We start from the raw sequence: 25,246 nt of genomic DNA, 5'->3' as shown, positions 1-25,246 counted from the left end.
AAGGTCATTTTAAATTGAACAGTATTATTTATATTTTAGTAAAAAGATTAAGTTAAAATTTTATTAAAAAAAATATTATATAAATAAAATGTTGTTAATTTAATCAAAGTAGTCTATAGTAATATTATAAAGTGTAATAGTACGTTTTATTAAACGTGATCATCTCAGGAACTATAATTCTAATTGAACATATTTTTTTCCACTGAATAATTTAGTTATGGAGGAAGGCTTCAGGCCATTACATCACGTTAGGTATTTCGACGTAACCCATTGTACCTGCAGAGTTACTTGGGCACTTAAGCCCGTATTTATAAACCACTCTCAAATCTGAGATCGATCTTGAGATGATCTAAATCGTGTGTTATATTAGCATATAAGTAACACACGATTTAGTTTTAATTATTTTCATTACAAAACGGAGCCGTATTTAAAAGCTGGTATAAAATATAAATATAACTTACCATACTGAAAACTCCCGAAGCTACCCATACTATAAGACTAGCGTTCACAGATCCTGTATACTTGAGTACACCAGTAGGCGAAACAAAGATGCCACTGCCAATAATCGAACCCACTATAACTGTGATACCATTAAGAAGTGACATCTTAGCTTCCAAAGCTCCGCCATCTTTGTTCTCCTCTGGTTGTTCTGTGTCAGATTTAAGAGTTTCAGGATTGCAATCCTCTTCAGGCGCTTTTTTGGGTGACCTGAAACAAATTTAAATTATTTAACATTTTTTATTATTATTACGCATCTTTTAATTATTCTTAGTTATAATAATTGTAGTCATCAATGATGTCGTTAACAGAATTTAGCGGTTGCAATTTATATTAATACAAAATCACTCTATTAGGTTGTTTTTTATTAGTTTTGATGCTTCTCTGTCTTCTCTGCCAGAGCTTTAAGCCTTCTTCATAACACGTTAACTATCCCGGACCTGAGTAGATTGAGTAGAAAGAGGGTCGTCATAAAATTTGTTATCACAAGAAAGATTATAACGAAGATAAATAATAAATATAGAAATAGAATAATATATTAAAATTACAGGGTTTTAAAATTCATTAAATAGTTTCAACACTAGTTTTCTAGATTCCCTCTTCCTACTCGCTATATGCAAGAAATAGCGTAAAGCTTTAAAAAAAATGCTATGCGGGACAAGCCGGTGAAGTTTAAACAAAGTTTAGTCACCATCCAAATCAGTGCTAACTCTAAAGTACAGTGAACTAAACCAGAAACAGATGTACACGCGTGTTATCACACGACCTCTGACGCCTGATAAGAAATTAAAATAAATATTTTGTTTTTATTTACATACAACCTAACCTTTAACTGTGTTCCTGTTATTCATGATTTGTGATATTGCGGTAGAAACAGTATTATACATGCCTACATTTCACGAAGTACTTTACAGATTGGAAGAGACAAAGAAGTAATGGATTAAGATGATATCTTCTGTTACTTACTTAGTTTATTAGAGAACTACTACTTAAAAAAAGAACGTGGGACATGTTCAGCGTAACTGGTGGAAGACAATCTCAGTGTAAAACAATGTGTAAAGTTCAGAAATATGTATCACACTTAAAACGATAAGGTGAACGTGATAAGTAAACATAATAAAAGTAATATATTAATTAGTTTACATTAGCACCAAAAATAGAATTTGTTTATTCAAATGTTTTTTTTTCCTCAACTTCAAGCTTTATCCTTTATAGTAAGGTAATGAGAACTTTCCTTGATTCCTTTCCCAGTTTCCGCACAAATAAATTTAAACTTCCAAAAGTGTAAAGATTGAAAAATAGGGACCCCCGTGTGCGTCCTTGAGTGACCCCTGCTTTACAATCACGTTTCTATAAAGGTTCTTTTGAAGTTATTGAACATCTGGGAACTCCTTATTCAATGGTCTGAGATTTAAATAGGTTTACCTTTACAAAGAGTTCTGTATAACAAGACGATCATGTTTTTGTTGGGAAACAGCTGAACAGTATTTGTTTAAAGTTAGGTATAATAATAATTTAGTAAAAATCAGTCCATTTATTGAAAAAATGTGATGAGATTTTCTTTGAAGTTTTTTTAGTTTAAAATAATAAAAATTATGAAGTTGACAACTAATTCATTAATAAAAAAATGTATTGACGTCATTCCAAAGTTTAATTTTGGACGATGTAATATGTACACAAGAATTTTTACAATCACTTTATTTTTAGACACGATTAAAGTAACTTTAAAAAGGCAAGACAAGTTTAAGAACGGAAGGACGTACCATTTAAATTTATACGAAAAGTATTATAAAAAGGTATATTTGCAAATCAAATTTATAAAGTAAAGTCAACGTAGACGTTAAATGAAAAACAGAGTGACTATTCACAACCCACCATATAACATAATTGTGATGTACTTGGATAAAAACAGTCGCTTTTTAATAAAAATATAATAGTGACTGATAATAATTTTAAGCATATTATTATATAGATTCTTATTATTTAGATTCTTTACTTATTCATCAATGCCTTCTTTATCTTCGCACATAAAGAAACTAATTAATGATAAGTACAAAGCAAACTTGAACAATAATGGGCCACATAAATTAATCGATTAATAATAACTATGATAATTTATAAGAAAATACTGTTATTATTAGTAATACACTACCTCTAACATTATATGGATATAAAAACTGAAAAATAAGTTATTTATTTATTTTGCTAGCAACAATATATGTCCAGCGACTGGCAACATTTGTATAAAAAAAATATACTACAATTCAAATACTTTTTCTCTGTATATACTTTTCGGGTGTATAATGGAAGCCCTTTACTATTCCTAATCTGATTTCGCTATTATGCTACGCAACCACTACTGAGGCCGTAGCAGTGCTACGACGTATTCATAGGGCAAGGCTATTTTAGTGTACTTTCTTAAAGATTGTTAAGTAATCTTTTATCTTTGTTATATTTTCTTTTGTTTTGTTTCATTTAGTCTTCATATATATTGCGGAATCGGCATGGTGGGGGCGTTGCATTTTTTATTTTTTTCAGCTTCTTTTTCTCTGCACTAGGTTTTCTCTGCCTAGTGTCCTTGCTATTTTCGCCTAAATTCGAAAATATGCGTGTCACGTTGCGGAACTAACCAGAGAAAATAAATTAAATTATTTTTTATTTTACAACCATCGCGCCGGTCCTAATTATTTTATTGTGAAATTATTTTAAATAATACCTATTAGGAAATAATAATATTTGGATGTCCCTACGTACGTACGTCCAGTATTATTTGTTTGTATATATCTATGTTCTTATAGTTTAATGGTGTGTACAATGTACATACTCGTACACCGCCCTAGGGGGAAAGGACAAGCTAACATGTTAACGATATGGTAAATGTGTGTACTTGATTTGGGGATAGCATCGTAGGAGTATTTAGGTCAAGGTTTTATTGATAACTCTTTGAATGTATAGTTACTTTTCCAACAAATTGTGTATTTCACTTATTTTTTTTATAGCTACACGCTGTATCCCGCGTACACCAGGGTAAGTAGAAGGAACCTAGTGTTAATGCATTCCGTCTCCCATTTTCTGCCGAATTTTGGAGGCATTGTGTGTTGAGGGGCAGACCTCAACGCCGCGCTTTGCCTCGACACCAGAAGAAATGGAAATATAAACGTTAATAAATATGTCTCTTTCTCGAGTGGGGGATCGAACCCACAACCACCTTATTTTTTTAATTACCCATTTTATGTAGTAGTAGTACCCATCTTACTATTTCTAATTCACAATTTGCACGAAGTTACGACAGGATCTCGATCTTAAGACAATCCGTTTCCTATTTATTGAATTTATGAGACATTGCATGTTGAGGGGCGGCGGAACTAAACGTCGCGCTTTGCCTTATTACCAGAATGAAGAAATAAAAATAATAATGAATCAAAATTCATTCCCCCGAGTGGGAACTATGGCACTGCGCCACCACGGCCTCGAATGATTTAATATCTACATTATGTCATTCACTATAAGGAAATCATTTCATAACTTAGTTATCTATATTTCTATAATTTATGACACAGAAATGAGTAGTATCGCAAATAATGAATATAAACATGGTGTATTTATGATTAAATATAACAGTATATTAAATATTAATAGCTCTATGAACTTTTGTATGAGAACAGGTGTCGTTAGGATCACCCTTAACTAGATGTAATATTTTTTATTAACTTTACGCATGTATTAATCATTTTCTAACAATCCACAACTAAATAATAATATATTTCTAACGAAATTTATATAAGTATTACATTATATATTACATTATACACTTCGAGCTTAAATGGTTGTAATGTAATAGTTCAGACTATCGTAGCGCAGTGTAAGTAGCAGAGAGGAGTATGGCTGAAAGGGCGACGGTTTTAGGTTCTGTCCCAACTCGGGGAAATGGTTATATTTAATTTTTTTTTTGTATTTTACTACTCCGGTAGGCGAAGTGAAATTGACCAGAAAGTGGGAAGCCCTCCCTCCTTGCAGCCGAATACTCCGCTATGCATGAAGCTGCGAATGAAATAGTTTTTGTTATCAAATCTTGTCATAGATGATTTATTTAGCGTGATAATCGTGATCGCGTGATTAATTATCTACCTAAACCGCAACTCGGTGATTCTGATAATTATTAAAAATTGGGCTATTGTACAAATACATTAAATATAAACTTTTTATTTACTTGAAAAATTGAGTTCCGAGTTCAATATCCAAGAGAATGATAAAACACAGTGTCAGGTTCCCTCACTTTTCCCCTACTTTGCCCCACACAGTTACGATTAATTAACTGATACGTTTCAAGATATTACTTTACTTTACTATTACCTGTCTTCCAAATTATAGAAAAGTTTCGAACGAAAGGTCTTAGCACTAGGTTTCTTCAATCTACCCGCAATAAATGCAGGATGTACGAAGCTAAAGAAATGTTAAGGCCAGTCGTGGCGCAGGAGCACAAAGTGTGACTGTAAAACCGATTGGTTGTGGGTTCGATCCCCACTCGAGGAAATTAAATATTTATTTCAATTTATATTCCATTTATTCGCTCTAATGTTGAGGCAAAAGCAGTAGAGGCACTAGGTTCCCTCTGCCTACCAAATTAGACATTGCTTAAATAACATTTTTTGCCATTCTAAATAACAAAACAGTGTATTATTCTTTTGTCTATTAAGATCTTCTACATAGATGAAATAATCTAAACACCGATAGCCAAAGGTCATGAGGGAATTGGATGTGTTTCAGGTCAGAGGTCATCCCGGCTCTCGTGCACGGACGATCGATGACACCTCGTTTATGATAACTGATTATCTAAAATACTTATAAGTAAATATTTGTTATGGAAACTGCATGGCCTATTTAAATTAATTTATTGTTAGATAAGAATTATTATAACTATTTTATAATTACAGAATATTTACTTGAAAATTGCGTTGGAATTGAATGCGAAATAAATATTCACTAATTTTTATATTTCATTTTATATTTTTCAGGTAAATGTTCTATTGTCACTTAATACGCAATGTCTCTCCTACTATATGCGGGATAATCGTTTATATTTCAATCTTTAAAAAAAAATACTAATAACTTCACTAATTAAAAGACTTCATTAGCAAATGAGAAATATAGGGCTCATCACTTTTTCGGACTATCAAATTTAAACTTAAAATGAAAAATATTGTACTATAAGTAAATTAAACCATTTCTTTTTTTTACTATATCCATTATCAAATAATTATGACCAATTTTAAGTGTGCTATATAATTTAAAGAAATTATTTCAACATATAACAGATATTACATTACAGTGCGTAATTTTCACCCTAACATTAAATTTAAATACGTATTTTGTGTAGGCGGAACACAGACTCCGGGAACAGATCGATACCACGTGGGCAGAGTGCCGCTCAAGCTGGCTTAGCCGCGAAATAAGAAAAATGCTTTTAAAGGCACAAATTACATAGAATATTTAGTAATAATAGGATATAGAGATTAAATATTACGTAATTATTAGTTTTAATGGAAAAATCTATTTATATTAATCAATATATTGTTTTCATAAAAAAAATCTCAAAAAAACAAAATTAAAAAAAATAATAATATTATCAAATTATTTTAAAAATGTTTTTACTAAATATCGTGTTTTTTATAGAAATTCAATAAATAAAGATAACTAAAAACATTTAATCACTTCAATATCTATATACATATATCTTTAACTTTTTTTACTTATTATTTTTTATCTATTTTTATACAGATTACTAATAAATATTACATTAATATCGATTAGCGGCATTTTTCTTTGACGTCACACGTTTGTAAAGTTATACCGGCTGTTGCGTCATGTCGTCCGTATTCTTTTCTTACTCCGTTAAACTTGAATGCCAGCTTTTTACAATCTGAACTTTTCTCAGAACACAGCACCGGTGAGATAATTAATGTAATTTAAAAATATTTAAACGTAAAATGCCTCAAAGAAAGCATTTAAAGTTAATATGGCTAAGTTCAAATTAAGTTCTTTCTAAAAATAATTTAACTCCAGTTAATTTCACAGTAATTAGATAATAGAGTCAGTATTATTTAAAACAACATATTATATCTAAATATAGACTGCATTGTTTTTTTTTATTCATAAATTTGTTGTAAAATTATTAAAAAATAAGGCGTTATTTTATGAATAATTCAAATTATATACTAATTAATATGCTTCAAACTTTCTTTTGATAACACGTTGCGGTCTATCTCATAAAAATGCGGCCATTCAGCGACAAATTTTGCTTGGCATAAAATATCAATAAAGACATTTAAATATTGTAATTATTTTATAGCAATATTTAAAAATAGATTTCATTAAAATGTTTACTACATTTTGCATATTAGTATTTGGTATAAATAACGTGACGTAATTGAAACGAGCGGTCGCGCTGTTTCGAAAGCTGTTTATTAATTTCTTACTTTTACTATAATCATAAAGTAATTTATTACCAATTGATATAATAATTTACATACTATTTTATTTAATAAAAATACATCTAACTTACCAGTACATTTTAATATAGAACAAATATTACGTTTATAAAAATAAGTAGTTAAAAATATATATATTGAATTAATAATCATAATAAATTACTTACATTATTTTTTTATTTATATAATATTTTCACTATTAATTAAAATATAATATAACAAAACACAATTTTCCCGCGTTTTTTCGCTATAAAACGACTAAGCCCGCCAAGTGGGATCGCGAGACTGCCGTGCGCCAAATTGAAGTGAGATGGGGGAATGTGTTCGAGAATCGAGAGTAATAGAGATACAACTACGTATTGAACGTTGGGGTGGCAAGGGGTTGTATGACGTTTGGTGCTTTTTTTTTTTGCTTTGTGCCCCAGATGGACGTTTGTAAATCCAAATCTTTTTTTAAACAACATTACAATATTATATTTAAACAGCAACGTAGGCAGAGGGAACCTGATGTCAAGACACTCCGTTCCCCCCTTTACGCTGAATTCTGGAGGCATTGCGTGTTGAATGGTGAAACTCAACGCCGCGCTTTCCCTCGACACCAGAGCGAAGAAATGAAAATATACATTTAAATAAATATTTGATTTCTTCGAGTGGGCATCGAACCCACAACCAGTCGATTTTACATTCACACGTTCAACGCCACGACTCATTTTTATAATAGCAAATTTCAATGTTTTTGTTTTCAAAAATATTAGGTAGAGTCTCTTATACATTCCTGGAGAAAGTAATTAATAGAAACAAACAAAGTATTCTTAACATTGGGATGGTAAGGTTTTTTCCTTTGTATGTGTACGACCCTCTTTTTTCTAATTCTCTGTTTTCTATTGTGCAGATCTTTTTGAATGATTTTTGCAATAAAATAATAATACAACGAGTTGTCGCCGGCACCATCGTGTGAGTGTTGAACAAGTCCCGCTTGATTTCTCTTTTTGTGTAGGAATTGCAGGAAATCCTCTTTTAATGTTCCTCTGCACAAATACTTTCTTAAAACTTTAAAAGTTTTATAAAGTCAGTTTAATAATTTACTGATTTGTAATTAATTAATTGATAAGAAAATAGTCCAACGCGACGTAGCGATGTGCGGCAGCATCTGATTATAAAGGATGGTTACGAGTTCCTCTCGCACTTTCCGCAGAATTCTGGAGGCATTGCGTGTTGAGAACGGAAACTCAACGCCGCGCTTTACCTCGACACCAAAGAAATGAAAAGAAAACATATTTCATTTCGTCGAGTGGGAATCGAACCCACAAACTGTAGCGTTTGCTGTCACATACTTGTGCTTCTGCGCCATTACTGGCCACAACTAATAATTAACAATTAATTAATTGGTATTTTATAATAAAACTGGCCAAAAAACAAATTAAAAGTCAAATATTAACAGGAGGTTAACAGAAATTTACAACTTTGTGCTCAATTGGCACGCTCGGAACTCCATAACAAAAAGAACAGAACAGAACTTTCTATTGCAATTTAACTTTATTTTAAAATATTAGAAATTAAGTTTTCAAACAATATTATAATAAAAAGTTATAAAAAATTACCTACCGTATGTAAAAGACCTAATACATAAATTGACGTCGACTATGACTTGACATAACATGTGTCATTTATTTGACATTTAAAATTATTCACAACACGATTAACCATAATTCGCATAAAATGAATGAAATAGGTAGGCTTCTGGTTCTTTATGGAAGCCAAACTTTCACCGCACAGGAAGTGGCTGAACGATTATGGCGGTTAACGAAAGCTTTAGGCTTCAAAGGACCTGTTCAGGCGATGGACGATTATCCCATATCTCAATTAATTCACGAAGAATTCGTGCTTTTTGTGTGTGCCACAACAGGCCAAGGTGATGAGCCAGACAATATGAAAAAGTTCTGGAAGTTTCTTCTTAGGAGGAACCTTCCTTCGAATTCTTTAATGAAAGTCAAGTTTGGAGTACTAGGCTTAGGGGACTCTTCGTATACTAAATACAATTTCGTAGGTAAAAAGTTACATAAGAGACTAATCCAACTTGGAGCTAAACCACTAATTGACATAGGTATAGATATGGAAATATTACTATTGATGTGGATAAACATCAATAATATTACTTTACATTACTATATAAAACTAATTTATTCAAAACATTTTAGGATTATGTGACTATCAACATGACTTAGGTCATGATGCAGTAATAGATCCTTGGATGAAAAAGTTTCTAACCATATTGAAGTCTTATTTTCCCAAATTGCAGACAGATACACTCAAATCTTCTTTCATTCCAAGATGGAAGGTTTCATTACTTAAAAACACTGAAACTGTCAATGGAAGTAGCCTTTGTGAAGATATATATTATGGTAAAGGATGCAAAGATTCATTTTTAGATCCAATATATTTGGAAATAAAGGAGAATAAAAGAACTACTCATGAATCACATTTTCAGGTATTTAAAATTAAATATTCTTATTATGATTAAATGATATTTCAACACAGCTATTGCTATTAGTTTGATATGTTATGTGATAATTTGTTAATACAATCTTTAAATAAATGCAAAGATTTAAGTAAAATACACAATATTTGTAAAAAGTATCAATATCTTAAATATATAGATATAGATTTAGATTTCTTTTCTTGACTGTGTGTTTTAACCTATTCATAGCAGGATAAACAGAGTGATCCTAGTGCTTAGCACTAGCCAGTACTAAAATTATGAAATGATTTTTAATATTTACAGTATTTTGTTGTAAACATTATTTTGTAAGTAAAAAAAATTAAGATTTTTCGGGACTATCTGTTGTAGGATGTTAGATTAATAAAATTAAAAACTGCTAATGACAATAAAATTGAATATAACCCTGGAGATGTTTTTAATATAAGACCAAGAAACAGCAAGGAGGATATTGATGACTTATTTGATATATTTTTAACTCATAACCTGGATATAAAGCCCTATTACCGTTTGCTAGTGGAGGAATGTCATGAAGGTATGTATCTAGTAACCGTATTGTTTATAAAAATGTTCATATTTCTAAGTGTGATATGATAAAAAAAAATATCTTTATTAACAATTACCTACTAAGTTGTGACTTAAAATTAAATCAGTTATACCTTTGTGACGCTGAACCAGGACAGTTAGTACATTATATAATTTCAAATATTTAAAATTAGTTAAGTAACAACTTGGTAGTTAATTGTTAATAAAGATAATATTTTTTTACGGTACGGCTATAGATCTCAATTGATATAAAAAATACTGATTTATGATTATTTTAATCGATTTGAACATATACAATAAAGATATCTATACAACCAAAGACACGATAAACTTAAACGGAGCAAAAACAAAACGCTGATGTCAAAGCGACACGTGCCTGCTACTGTCAAGCTTTATTTGTCAAACTTCTTGTCAATTTTATGCCATGTGAATTTGTTTTCTAAATTTCTATTATACTCGGTATCCGGTAAAATAAATAATGCTTCGACGGCAGGCGCGTTTGCGCCGCGAGTATTTATACAGAAAATCCGCTGAAGAAAAACAAAAGAGTATTCAAGCTAAAAAAGATCAATTGAAGAAAAGTTTGGAAGAAAACATTCCTATACATGGCGATTTACGCAAAGAAGCTATTGCTTTACAGAGACGAATTGAATTTGAAGACAAAGGTAAGTTATTAACTTACTTGTTATTATCAGAAGCTTTATATTAAATTTTGCTTTGTTTTAAGATATTTTTGAGTTAAAATTCACATACAATTCAAGTTTCTAAAACATTTTCCAATAACTTAAGGGCCTGAAAGAGCGGCAGTAATTGGTGGTAAAATCAGTGGTGGAACAAATACACTCAATTCTCAAGATGATGAATACAGATTTGCTGGAGTGGAAGATCCAAAGATTATGATAACTACTTCTAGAGAGCCAAGTGCTAGATTGAAAATGTTTGTGAAGGAATTAAGGTGAAATATTTTTATTTTCCTTTTAGCTTCATGGTAGCAAAATTGTATAAAGTGTAAAGTGTAAAGTGAGCCCTTTACCTTAAATATGTAATTTACATGTTCTTACTCAATGAACAGATTACCAATACTTCTGCCAATGTAAACAACACTAGTCAGTGTATCTATGAATGAGTGTCTGTATGAAATGCATGATTATGGGAAGAATGAGTTTATAAGAGAATATTTTGTGTTGTAAATATAATAAATTAAACTTATATAATTAACTTATTGTAAATAGTATTTGAAGCTATGTTCAAGTTTAAAATATTTATTTTCAGACTAGGGATGAGTTCGATATATCAAAACATAACTTAAAACCTATATGTTAAGGAAAACATAACGTATTGATATATGTTTTGAGAAAACCGTTTTTACAGAAACTTAAAACTCAACATAGCTGTGATCTGAACAAAACCGTAATAACGCAAAACTTGAAACGTCAAACGGTTTTATATTAAAACTAACTTCCTCTCTTTCTAACTAACTTATTCCGAACGGGCGTAAATGAGATAAGGCGAATATCTGATAAACTGATATTCGCTACCTCTCTTTCTATCCGTATATTCTTCACGGGTGTAAAAGAAATGAAGCGAATACCCGATAACTAACTATTCAATTTAATTACTAAATATTGTTTTTTTTACATTTGATTATAGTTTTTATTTATATGTAATACTAATTACATATATTTATTATGATATTATGATTTTGCGTTTATTGACAATTCGAAAAAAAAAACGATATCTGAAAACCGTTTTTGATATCGATACGAAAACCATATATCGGTTTCATAACCGTTAACGGAAAAAAACAATAACGCCCATCTCTATTTCAGACTAATATTCCCAAACAGTCAGCGTATGAACAGAGGTGGCTATGAAATGTCACAATTGATACATGCTTGCCGAGCCAATGATGTTACAGATTTTATAGTTGTCCATGAACATAGAGGTGTGCCTGATAGCTTGGTAAGCTTATATTTTTTTACATTTTTGAAGTGTTAATCTACACTCTATTAATAGACAAATATTTGACTCAAACCTGTTCTTTTTGGAAATTAAGTTCAATCTTAAACTTAACCTTTCATATACAACATCTTAAACTTAAACTGAAGTTTAAGATTGGGCATGGTGATACCATTTAAATTCTATCCTAGCTATGTCGTAATTATACAAATGCTTACTTAACCCTTTACACTCCATTGTCGCTGTATTTGTGACATTAAAAAGCTTAAGAATATAATTGTACATTTTTTCTAGGTCATATGCCATCTTCCATATGGGCCTACTGCTTCATTCACATTATCCGGTGTTGTGATGCGCCATGACATCCCAGATATAGGGCCTATGAGTGAACAATATCCTCACTTGATATTCCATAATTTTAAGACAGACTTGGGTATGTTACTTTTTATAATTTAAATTATTGTTTTACATTACGAATTTTAATTTAATAAAATAAATTTAAGAACACAATACATCAAAACTTCGGAAAAACAACAGGAAAACAACAGTGGAACAGAAGTGTCTTAATGGGAATGGAGTGTCTTAACACTAAGTTTCCAAGTCCTCTGTCTACCCTGACATAAGCAGGATGCAGCATGAAGCTAAAAAATACTATCTAATTTTTATATTAGATTTTGATTACATTTTATTTTTATTTCACAGGCTTAAGAGCAATGAGTATATTGAAATATCTTTTTCCCGTTCCGAAAGCAGATTCTAAAAGAGTAATAACTTTTGCAAACAATGACGATTACATATGTTTTAGACAGCACACTTATAGAAAGGTATATTTATTTTGTATTTAATTATACTATAATTTATGAAATATATTAGCTTAAGATAAAATATATTTTTTTCTTTTTTTCTACAGTTATTATAAAAAAATATTGTTTACATTGCTGTAGTGTGGAAAAAACCACCATTAAAATTTATTTTTTTTATTCCAGGCCGGCAAAGATGTTGAATTATCAGAAATAGGCCCAAGATTTCAAATGAAATTATATGAAATTAAACTCGGGACATTAGAAGCCCTAACCGCAGCAGACACCGAGTGGGCACTCCGCCCGTATATGAACACCGCGGCCAAGAGGAGGTTCCTCAGCGATGACGATGGCTGGCAGGAGGATGAATAAATGTGTTTTTATATGATTTGGGTTTTTTTATACCTTTCCTTGGTTCTATCCTGCTTGTTACATGGTTTTTTTTTGCAATACAGTTTAATTTTGCTGTTTATGAGAAAAAATTAAAGATGTACAATTGAGACACCTTAAGTAACAAACAATCAGTATATTTTAGTATTATTTTTAATGTATATCAAAATTTATAATTTATTTAAAAAGCAAACTGTTTCCCGTACATAGCTGCCATGATATGATGTCATACGGTCTTGTGAAGAAAGAGTCAACTGATTGATACAACATTTCTGCATAAAAAACAGTGCTTTAAATCTAGTGTTAAGACACGTTCTTCTAGTAAAGCTTCTAATTCTTGAGGCATTTCGTATTGGATGGCGGAACTCAACGCCGTACTATACCTTGTTGCCAGAGCAAGGATCTGAAAACAGTCGTAGATTTGTTCCTTTGCGTCACAACATCCTCATTTTTTATTTATTTAAGCAAATATGTACGTAGAATTATTTAAAGCTTCAATTTCCAGAAATGCCAGTGCCAGAATTTCTCAAACAACCACTAACATTATACGCCATAGCGGAACAATATTGGGATTTGAAAGCATATCCCACACAGTATGTTTTCTCTCTTCTCGCACTCGTATCCGAGGACCAGTTAGAGAGAGACAAATGTATAGAGTTAAGTTCCCCCGAAGGACACGAGGACTGGCTGAACTATTGTAGGCGACCAAAACGGACTATTCTAGAAGTAATTTTAGAGTTTTTTCTAATTTTATTCTTAAGTAAATTTAATTTTCTTCTCAGATAGACGAGACAATTATTGGTTTGGTTTCGAAACCCACTCGGTACATTTAATAATTTAATATTTTAATTTCCTCACTCTGGCAACAATTCAAAGCACAGCGTTGAATTCCGCCATTAAATACTGTCTTACAAACTCGGCTGCGCGTGGGGAACGGCGTATAAAAAAGAACATTGACATTTATATTACAGTTAAACACTATTAAAAACTAAGTGACTGTAGTTAACGCCATATCAGCGCACACCATATCAGCGCAAAGTTGCTCAACTTTCATAAACTTTACTACCGTTAACCTACTATCCTGATATAGGTACAGAACCCACGGTGGGAAAGCCAGCTCCCACTAGACCCGCTTTATTTTTAGCTACACGCTGTATCCCGCATATAGCACGTTGCATGGAGGAACTAAACGCAGCGCTTTGCCTTGTTACCGAGGAAATAAAAATATAAATTAACTTTGTACCCCCGAGTGGGAATCGAAACCACAACCATCGCGTCTACACTTACACGCTTGAACAACTGTGCCACGATGGCCTATTAATACTTTAAATTATTAATTTCAGGTACTCCACGATTTTCACAAGTCTGCCTCAAAATTAACAATTGAAATATTATTTGAATTGTTTTCTACAATTAAACCGAGATCATTTTCTATAGCAAGTAGTTGTTTATCCTCTAGGGGAACGGAAATAGAACTACTAGTGGCCGTCGTGGAATATTATACCAAGTTAAAACAACCAAGGCTAGGTCTAGCCTCAAATTGGTTGAAAAGCCTAGACTTAGGTGATAAAGTATATGGCTGGATAAAGAAAGGCACTTTTAAATTTCCTACTGATGTGGTAATTATTATTAATTTATTTGTAATTTTGTAAAATTTGTGTATCGACCTTTTGGTTTAAGAATTGTTGATTGTTGGGTGGCGGAACTAAACGTTGTCATTAAGTGCACTCGTACCTGAACTGTTACATAACATGAAAAATATTTTATTGTTCATTCTTTCTAAGTGCTTTTATTGAATTAACTATGCGATTTATCCACATTTCAATTTTTATACTGAATTTGTTTCTTTAAGTAATCCTAATATTTATATTTTGTTTTTTATTTTTAGAATATCCCCCTAATATTTATAGGTCCAGGCACTGGCTTAGCACCATTCAGAAGTTTTATCAAAGAAAGGGAGTACCGAAATACAGCAAATAAAGACACATTACATCTTTTCTTTGGTTGTCGGTACAAGAATAAAGATTTTCATTGTAAAGAAGAATTGGAAAAAATGGTAGAAGACAATAAATTGGCGCTATATTGTGCGTTCTCAAGGGATCAAGATGATAAAATGTAAGTTTTTGAATTAATTATTTTAAAGGCCATTGTGGCGCAGAGAAAAGTTTCTTTAACTTGTATTTTTGTTATATGCTTATCTTAGTTTGATCTGTCTCTAACTCAAATTAATAAAGGATAGAGTCGATATAGAAAAATCTTGTTGCCGTCCACTTATATGAAAATTAGCACAAATGTTCGAAACTAATGACTTTCCTATTAAAGTACCACAATAACAGCGTTATTTAATTTCAGATACGTCCAACACAAAATAATAGAATACAAAAATAAAATATTTTCCTTAATAAATGACAAAAAGGCCTTTACATTTATATCGGGTAACGCAAAAAATATGCCGGACAACGTAAGAGATGCGTTAGCAGAAGTTTTATGTGAAAATAACATAGAAATGGATAAAGCAAAGGAAATAATAAAAGAAATGGAAAAAAATAACCGTTTACAACTTGAGACTTGGTAATATTAAATTAATAAAAAAAATCCTCCAAAAAAAGAGGCCTTATCCATTGTTTGTGGCCGTAAGCTCGACGTTTGTGGGTTCGATTCCCAACAAGGTTATGTTCTGCCACTCATTGTATGGGAAACGCAATCTTAATACTAGGTTCCCTCTGCGAATCCTGCTATATGCGGGATAAATTAAAATCAGTTTAGCCATTTTAACTCTGAGGATATGTAATATTTTAAATTAGAACAATTTACTTTCATTATATGTATAATAGTTATAAATGAATTACATTTATTATATTTTTTATTGTGTATATTATTTAAATTGTACATTTTTGGAATAGAAAATAAATAAAATTTTGACAATAACCTGGTCTTTGATATATTTTCCTGAACATACATACTTATCTGTTCAACTTTCTTATAATTCATATATTAAATAGGATTTATAAAACAAAAACAAACCAATTATTCCAAGCTAATTAATATGAACCTTAGCTCGCAAGCTATACAGAAAGAATAATTTATAGTGTTTGCATATAACAATAAATTTTAATAAGTAAAAAATTTAATTCATACCCTAAATTTAAAGTCTCAAAGGTCCTAGTCTTAAAATTCCGGTTTCCACTGCCACCGAGAAATAAACGGGTAATTATTATATTTCCACCAGTTTACTCTTGCGAGTTTAACGTAATCTTGGCGGGCCTTATACTCTCTTGCTTAAAATAATTTATACTTTTATAGGTTATAAAAAAAATTGTGATACTAAAAAAAATTAAGAATGTATATGGAAGAAAATTGTTATCGAGTGGGAATGCAGTAAATAAAAAAATATATTTTACCCATTTAATCTATCAAAATAATACAAAAAATCACTTAAAATAATATTTATTTCTAATTACTACTAAGTCCCCATAATTTAAGGTTCCCAGCGTCCCTCTTCCTCTCCGGAGGTTCCTTGTCCTCGCACGCGAACGCCACAAGGTACCTCGATGGATGCCACGCTACTGTGAACGTGGCGGCTTGGACGGGGATTTCGGCTACTTTTTCACCTAAAAATATTAAGATATTTACGAAATTGTAGTCATAATGAATACACTTATTATTATTATTATTGTATATAAATTGGAATTTAACGAGGAAATAAAAAAATAATCAACCATATAATAATTAAAAGTTACCTGTCTGTGTATCGCCAATATCGATGACGTGGTCCTCGCTGGCTGACGCGAGTAGGCGCCCGTCGAAACTGAAAGACAGCGTACGCACTGGCCATTCCAGTCTGAAAAAATGAAAAGACATTCAAAAATTAATTAAATAATAACTCTAAATATGTATACAGACACCCAAAAACTTTTTTATTTAGTACTAGTAACCAGCTTGAAGCAGACAATCATTTATTTACTAATCTGAACTACTGTTGTTCTTATATTTTTTTGCGTATTCATGAAGCAATTGATATAAAACAAAAACTTAATATTAAGGGAAGCTTGACAAAATACACTACTTAAAACGTATTTGACAAATGCCCCCAATAAAAGGTTTTCTTATATGTCCTCCATGTACAGTTACAATTTTATTATATGCATATATTAAATAATATATATAAAAATCATAGAATTACCTAGAAAAAACCCTCAAACATGCAAGTTCATTGACATCCCACAGTGAGACGAGGGCATCAGCAGAGCCTGTGGCGAAGTAACGACCCGTCGGGTCGTGTTCTATGCATATACATGTCCCGGGATGCGCTTTTAGTACTGTTTGGAGGTCCAGACCTGGATACCTGGAGACAACAAGGGAATATTAGTTATTCGAAAGAAATAAAAAACTACTTGTTGATTACTTGCTTTAAACTATTTTCTAATAGTCCATTTGAAAAATGCTACAAGCTTACATGCTTATGCGTATATCACGTCAATAGTTTTCACGTAACAACAAACTGCAGTTACAGTTAGTTACTTCAGGCACCTAAGTGTCATACAACCTAACTAAAGCCCCAGATAAAAATTAGTTATTTATAACACCTACTACTACTATTAACATTATTGTTTTACAAAAACTAATATTAAATTCGAATACACTTACGTCAATATATGAACGCATCCTAATCCATTAGTCAAGAAGAACAGATCTGATGTACTGTTCCATGAGATTTCATTCACTTCGAAATTAAACTGTTCTTCAACAACCTAAAACAATCACATCACAAGTAATGTTATAACATATGTCACACAAGTTAAAAAAGAAATTTAAAAATCTTCAAGTTAACTATAATTGTTGAAACTATTTTTATTTGTAAATATTTGATTACTTGAATATTCCCTCTGTCTGATGTAAAAAACATATTTTTGCAGTTAGAAGGTTGTATACTCACAATAATGTTATAATATACAACTCAGTAAATAATTTAAAACATATCTTATAATAAAAACTTTAAATAGCAAGCCAGGAATATGGTGGTTAAAATATGCATACAGTGTAAATAGTACCTCTTCTACAACTTCATGTTTTAAAGAGATGGAAAGAGTATGATAAAATATTCCATTTTCCACTTCTAAATCAAATTCAGGACATACTATACTTATTTAAAAAACAAATAAAAAGGCATGTTTAAAATAGCATGATATGAACCCATACCTCTTATTTACTGCCCAAGCACTTTGACAACTAAGCCATACATTCTCATCAAGCTACATTAATTATACATTATATATATTATATTTTATTTATAACATTAAAAAACAGGACATATCTCACTCTTTGTCTTATCGAAGTGGAAATTTATTCAATCAAGAATTTTTAGAATACATTTCCTTAATAAGCAATTAAACATAAATATTCCTTGAAATGACCATTATTCATAGACATACAACATATACTTATACTTACTACTTTATAATTTCGAGCATCAATAAAAGAGACCAAATCCTCTTTATTGCCAACAGCAATGGTGGCACCACTGGGAGACCATGCTATGTTTATATTTTCACCTTTTGTTGATATTGCTGCAGCACATTTGTGTGATCTGGAAATAAGAAATGCACCATGCTCTATCCCACTAAGCTAGCTAGGTTAGCTAGTAGAGAAAAGAAACCTAATGTTAAAAATGGGGAGGAATGGATTCCTCATTTTACCCGTAGACATTACATGCTGGGTGGCAAAATTCAATATTGCACTTTGTCTTGTTACCAAAGTAAGAAAATGAAAATAATTCGTTCCCCATAATGAAAAAGAACTGTCGTGTTTACAGGCAGGTTCTGTGCTGCTGCAATACAAAGACTTAAAGTGTATTGATTTATTCATGAAATACAAACCGAGTATCCCATATCCGAACTGACTTATCTCCACTGGCTGTACTTAATAAATCAGGATGTGAGGCATGCCAGCACAACTGATCCACTGATCCTGTGTGACCTTTGAAAATGAAATCCTGAACCTACAAACAATATATATAAAAATATAGTAAAAAAAATATAGTAAAATGTATTGTTAGCTTTCAAAATAAATAAATATAACCTCAAAAACACTTATGTGCAAATTGTTATAAAACAGTTGTATTTACCAGTCTATTTCTTTCTAAATTAAATATAGCCACGCTCTTATCAAAAGACCCTGAAGCTAGTTTCCTTCCATCACAGGACCACCCCACAGAATGAACTTTAGAACTATGAGCAATGTATTCGCGTACAACGTTATGGCTTGCAAAGTAGCTACGCAATTCAGCTAAATCTTCTATAGGCGTTTGAGCTTGCTTTGATTCCTTCATTTTTTATATGATTTTATTTTCGAAATACTTAAATTTTGAGATCCATATACCTATTAAGTTTTAGTAAACAAATATTTCACGTTTGACTGTCAATGTCATTTAGCTGTTCTGTTCTGTTCTTTCTATTATGGCGTTCCGGGCGTGCCAGTAGTCATTTAGCGATTTTTAAAAAGCTCAGCACAAATACATTTTATATAAAAAAAAAGATATATAATAATAAAACGAAAATTCCAGTAATAAATTATTTATTTAGTTTTACATTTAAGATTGTACATATTGACGGCGCCAAACTTTTATTTGCGTCAGAAAATACGCCACAGGGCTCAGCCAAACGACGTGCAGAAACGCGATATGTAACAATTTTTCCTGAAAACCAAAAAACAATATTGCAGAACTATTATAAAAGAGCATATTTATTGACCGGCCGATATTATTTATTATGTATATAAAATTCCTAAAAATACAAAAAAAAATAAGAATAATGGCAACCTTTACATTGTGACTTGTGAGTACTCTCACCGTTTCAATTTTAAATTTTATTATATTATATAATTCACACAGTAAAGAACTTAATAAATAAAATACTCACGCCATATGAAACAGGATATCTAGGTGGTGTACTTATCGCTAAGCCAACTTGCGCAAAGGTTTTTTTAGGAATATGGTATGGTTGAATAGGCGCCTGACGCAATACATTTACCAAATGCCTCCCAATCATTTTGACCTCTACTCTTGACAAAGAATAAAAGTATAATATTTTTTTGAAGTAATGTATTCGTTATTTAAACTTAAAATGCTATTATTGTCATTAGCCAATAAAGAAAAGGTTTAATATAGTTTTAAAAATATATGTATATGTAAAACTGCAAAAAAAAATACAAAGCGTGTAACTCTTTTTGAGAATAATATAAAAGTAAATTAGCCTTAAATACTTTTATAATTCGTTTAATAAACCGCTAAAATACAACAATAAAACGATTTAGTATTAAACTTTGATTGTATATTTTGGTAACAAAAAAGTTTGACAAACAGAAATGAAACGTACGTTTTCGTTACTTTCTTCAATACAATTACTTAACAAATAAAATAAATAAATATACGTAACCACTAAACAATTAATTACATCTTAATAACTATGTATCTAAATAATAAGTAGGTACTCAACATTTAACAAATCAATTTATTATTATTTTTTAAGTTCCGTTTTTAAAATTGGTTTCTTATTAATGATACAAAATATATAAAAAATAATACACATTTATCCTACTTCAGACTTACAAATTGGGTCTAGGCAGAAGCTTATTATATTATAAATACAAAGCTTGTAAATAGAAAATACCATCTTTAATTAAAAATAAAAGGAACATTTAACTTTTTTTGTTCATAACCTGTAACCTAACAAAGTTTCTTCTAAAGTCTGCATACACTTGTACAGACTGAACGTCGTGCAGTCCAAAATAGCCGCGCATTCACTTATAACGAAAACAAAACTAGTTGGACAATTCTCAGTTAATTCAATATCAAATTTTTGAGTCATATCCAAACTCCGTGCAACAGATTTCGATTTATAATGCCTTACCCAATAATTAAATTTTCTTACTGAACTGTTCTTCACTAAGTTATCTAATAAGTTTTGCTTTCTATTTTTTTTATCCGTGTACAATTTTTTGTAAGTTGCCAATTCACTGAGAGGTATATCGTCTTCTGAATCACTGCTAGCACTAATATTTTCTAGATTTTCGTGCAAATTTTCTTTGTTGGAAAATTCTTCTACTTTCTTTGCTAATATTTTTTCGATTTCTACATCGTCTTCGATATTAAAATCGTAATTTATTTTTAATTCTTCATTTAGTTTTACATATAATTGTTTAGTATTGTGCGTTCTGGCATCAAAATCAGGATTAGCTATAACAGCCGGCTCATCTTCAATTTCTTCTTCTTCTGAATTAGCGTCATCCAATGTGTTGTTTGGATGTATGCTGCTGATAGCTGAAACATCGTTGTCTAAGCGCGCACTATCATTTTGAAAATCATTTGGGGCATAAATACTACTATTATCAACTAAACTTCTGTTTATTGGACTATCTTCCATATTTTGGACAAAGGATCTAACATTTTCTTCTACATTATTCAAAGAATCTTTCTTAATTGTTTCGTAATAGATTGCCATTAACTCTTTACGAATACGTTTAGATTCTCTACTCAGTTCTATATTGTATTTCTGTTTTTTACCACTACTTTTCTCAGCGTCATCAATGAGTTTTCTTTTATGTGATTCTTTTTTATTTTCTTTAGTTTCTTTTGGCATTCGTATTTTATATTTTTTGCAAGCTATTAATAATAACTCATTTATAATTTTATCTTTGTCAAATGATTCAGGATCATAAAAAGCTGTCTCATTTTCTATGCTATCAGAAACATCATTAAAGGTATCGTGCAAATCTAGTTTACTGTCATGAAAATTTGAATATTCTTGATTATCATTCCCATAGTTCGTTGTGTCTCCATGAACAGTGTTACGATTCACATCTTCGTTTATTGTATCTCTAATCTCGTATAAACCTTTAAAATCATCATCAAATATATTTACATTTTCGTCTTCTTCCTCGAATATTTCTAAAATCTTTTCTTCTTCATAGTCAACTTTAATTACTTTATCATTTTCAACGGATTGTGGCTGATCATCATCGGGAGGCGTGCATTCAATATTAGATTCATAGCCATAATCACTATCTTTGTCACTATTCTTCTTTCCATTCATTTTAGTAATATGTTGCACAGCTGGTGGTTTAGTTTTAAGCCAATTACTATTTTCACAATTTCTAACAAACACCATTGTATTATCTCCTTTTTTCGTCGTCAAAGTACCAACTACGAATGGATTGAAAGTCTTATTCGTATTTTCTACACCTTTTATTAAATTTAAGCTATCAATTTCATAATCTGGTAAATTTAATTCTTCAATGGCATATTTAAGAGAGTATTGCGTAAAATCTTCACAAAGTAGTAACCTCAACTCGGGATCTTGAATATTTTGCAATATAACGTCTGTGTAAGTAATCATTGGAGTGAGGGTCCTAAGAAATTTACTTTTAGGTATGATACATATTTTGTCATCAATTGATATTTTATTAATAATGTCCATTGTGACGTCATCGCTTAGTTTCTTATTCCTTGGACGACGATCTTCTAGTTGCTCCATGAGTACGCAATCATCTACATTCAAATTATATATACGTGATATAGGTAAATAGTTTTTGCAGAGTACGTTTTTTCTTAATTGCAAATATTTACACCAGTCATAAAAAGAAAATAGACGTTTGGTGGAATCTGAATAAAAACCTAATTTATATGACTTAGAATGATTCTGCGTTTCATTAATTCTATCGACTGCTTTTGATAATTTTATTTCATAATCACAGTCGAGGCCAAAACACATTTTTAAGGCAATAAGTATATAGGACATACAGACACCCTCATAGTCTGGTATACGGACTAAGCTCTTTATAGATTTTGAATCCAATTTGAGAAAATCACAGGGCATGAGATACATTAGAGAATAGACTAATTGTTTAAAATCATTGGGAAGGCATAGTTCTTGCGTAAAATTAGTTATGATTCTATTTAAATTAGGAACTTGAGGTACACCTAAATGTAAACGCTTAAAAAACGTCATTGCAAACTCGCGAATACTTTTTGGCATATATTCATTTTGACAGGACAAAAAATTTCTCCCATATGGTACTAGCAACATATCAATTTCTTTTGGAACAAACTTTGTACAATTATATAAACTTAACCTTCCTTCTTTTATGAAACGGAATAAATGAGATAATTGTATATCACTTCTATCTAAATTCAATGCTATATATAAAATTGTTAATAAAGTGCCTTTAGTTACAATTTTTATATCACGTCTAAACTTATCGTCTTTCTTCTTTTTATTTTTCATGGATTTTTTTTCATCATTTTTTTCTTGATCACTGTCATTGCTAGTGTCTAAGTCGAGTCCTTTTTGAGATTCATTAGTTTCATTTAGGCTTTCCAGTTCAAATTGGGTTTTATTTCTGAAATAAAGAAATATCCATGTTAAGGCATAATTTTTGTCTAATTTCAAGTAAAGTTATAACATAAATGCCAAAAAAGTTCCACTACTATTTTACATACTTTATTTTAAACAATTATTACAGTTTTACAATATATTATCAGGCCCAATAACGACAGAGTTGTACATAGTTTGTCTATAAACACAACAATTGTGGGTTTAATTCACACAATGCATTATTTGTATTTTCTCGCTATGTTAAGAAGACTCACTATGTCATTGAATTCCATTAATTACATGCATCTCTCACAATGTATTGAAAATGGGGAAGTGCATTGGTAAAAAATACAATTAAAAAAATAAAATTGAGGAAATGCAGTGTCTTAATACTAGACTCTTGCCTATCTAAATGTATGAGGAATACAGCATGAAGCGAAACAAATCCATATCTATACACACGTTAAAATTGCACCTTACTGTTCTGTACATGGAAGATATAAAGGAAATCTGTTATTGGGGGCATTTATCAATTTAAATGCAACATGCATTTCCACTGGTTCATAAATGAAAAAAAAGTTATATCAACATAAAATATTTGGTTTGATAAATTGCTACAAAATAATTATTTTATTGCAATGTCCAAAACATTAGTATAAAGTCTTCAAAATAATAATGTTATATGATCAGGAAAGTAATTAAGATGTCAATATATATGTACCTCATGGAGTCTTTGTCTTGAAACATTTTAATATATTTTATCCAAATCCAGAGTACTACATTTTTTATATTAGGTTTAGCTCCTAGAGATATCAGCTCCTCAGTTAAGCCAGCAAGAATGAAATTATAGGCATGCCATTTCATCCATTCTCCGCCCACTAAAAAATATTTGTAAATTATATATTAATAGTATTGTTAAGATATATTATAAGTTATAAAATTACTCAAATTTCATTTAATAAACATTCTAGTAAATTAAGATAAATATTAAAAAAATATTGTTATAAAGTCAAAATAGGTATAAAAAATTACAAATGAGCTACTCGAATATTATTCTTACTTCCAAGTGAATCTTTCAATGCTGTAGTAATTTTTCTGACTGCGGATTGGGCAAAGGTGCCATCAGCAAGCAAAGTTTTTTCCACGACGGTCTCTCTCGCCTCCACATCTTGAGTGCCGCATTCAACACAGTAGTAGAAACCGTCGACGAGACTTAAGTCTGTGCTTCCGCAAATTTTACATGGATTTGTTTTCATGTTTAAGTTATAATTTCACATTATATTTATATTTTTTATTATATTGCTATAAAACACGTGAAAAGTGAACACGCTTCGAAGTTCGAGTTAATATACAATGATGACAGCTGTCATTCACAGCTGAATTTAACATTTGACAGTAATTTCTTAAACAGCGTAAAGTTGCATATCTAGGGCATGTATGTAGACATGATCGATACAAACTTCTGAAAACTATAATAATGGGAAAAGTTTCTGGGAAAAGGAAAACCGGCGGTAGAAGAAAGTCATGGCTAAGGAACATCAAGGAATGGACTGGAATTAAAAACGCCGTAGATTTAATTCATTTGGCTAGGGACAGGACTAAGTATGCGAAGTTGACTGCCAATCTTCACTAGTTGGAGAGGCACTTTAAGAAGAAGAAGAAGTAATTTCTTATGCTTATAAATAAAAGTATAAAAAC

General features: G+C 30.8%; 5 protein-coding genes across 5 annotated transcripts in view; 2 read left to right on the top strand and 3 right to left on the bottom strand.

Moving 5' to 3' along the window:
• Positions 1-7,292, bottom strand: part of LOC146528470 (Y+L amino acid transporter 2) — a 28,356-nt gene extending 21,064 nt beyond the window's left edge. The window contains exons 1-2 of the mRNA XM_085203627.1: positions 7,154-7,292; positions 462-708 (exon numbers count right to left, since the gene is read on the bottom strand). Coding sequence (XP_085059753.1) covers positions 462-708; positions 7,154-7,155 — 249 coding nt within the window. The 5' untranslated portion in view covers positions 7,156-7,292. The remainder of the gene's footprint in view (positions 1-461; positions 709-7,153) is intronic.
• Positions 7,293-8,652: 1,360 nt separating this feature from the next.
• On the top strand, positions 8,653-16,106 carry LOC146528468 (NADPH-dependent diflavin oxidoreductase 1). The gene is made up of 7 exons (XM_085202719.1): positions 8,653-9,090; positions 9,185-9,474; positions 9,835-10,018; positions 13,684-13,904; positions 14,522-14,797; positions 15,067-15,293; positions 15,531-16,106. Exons 1-7 carry the CDS (start codon positions 8,706-8,708, stop codon positions 15,751-15,753), a joined length of 1,806 nt encoding a protein of 601 aa, XP_085058845.1. The 5' UTR covers positions 8,653-8,705; the 3' UTR covers positions 15,754-16,106.
• On the top strand, positions 10,426-13,176 carry LOC146528469 (U3 small nucleolar ribonucleoprotein IMP4). Its single transcript, XM_085202721.1, has 6 exons — positions 10,426-10,694; positions 10,819-10,984; positions 11,859-11,991; positions 12,283-12,421; positions 12,691-12,812; positions 12,975-13,176. The coding sequence occupies exons 1-6, from the start codon at positions 10,508-10,510 to the stop codon at positions 13,158-13,160; spliced, it is 933 nt and encodes a 310-aa protein (XP_085058847.1). The 5' UTR covers positions 10,426-10,507; the 3' UTR covers positions 13,161-13,176.
• A 463-nt stretch (positions 16,107-16,569) lies between the features above and the next one.
• tex (THO complex 3 homolog tex) lies at positions 16,570-19,695 on the bottom strand. Its single transcript, XM_085202720.1, has 7 exons — positions 19,303-19,695; positions 19,055-19,176; positions 18,630-18,765; positions 17,826-17,929; positions 17,362-17,523; positions 16,919-17,019; positions 16,570-16,789 (listed from the first exon to the last, which is right to left on the bottom strand). The coding sequence occupies exons 1-7, from the start codon at positions 19,504-19,506 to the stop codon at positions 16,632-16,634; spliced, it is 987 nt and encodes a 328-aa protein (XP_085058846.1). The 5' UTR covers positions 19,507-19,695; the 3' UTR covers positions 16,570-16,631.
• Positions 19,696-20,568: 873 nt separating this feature from the next.
• TAF1B (TATA box-binding protein-associated factor RNA polymerase I subunit B) lies at positions 20,569-24,814 on the bottom strand. The gene is made up of 3 exons (XM_085202718.1): positions 24,609-24,814; positions 24,270-24,426; positions 20,569-23,573 (listed from the first exon to the last, which is right to left on the bottom strand). Exons 1-3 carry the CDS (start codon positions 24,802-24,804, stop codon positions 20,888-20,890), a joined length of 3,039 nt encoding a protein of 1,012 aa, XP_085058844.1. The 5' UTR covers positions 24,805-24,814; the 3' UTR covers positions 20,569-20,887.
• Between the last annotated feature and the right edge of the window lie 432 nt (positions 24,815-25,246).

This window comes from Heliconius melpomene, chromosome 19, assembly GCF_056956725.1.
Source record: "Heliconius melpomene rosina isolate 202511_hmr_F chromosome 19, ASM5695672v1, whole genome shotgun sequence".
Lineage (NCBI taxonomy): Eukaryota > Metazoa > Arthropoda > Insecta > Lepidoptera > Nymphalidae > Heliconius > Heliconius melpomene.
Note: the sequence above shows the minus strand (reverse complement) of the source record. Positions and strands in the feature narration are given on the sequence as shown.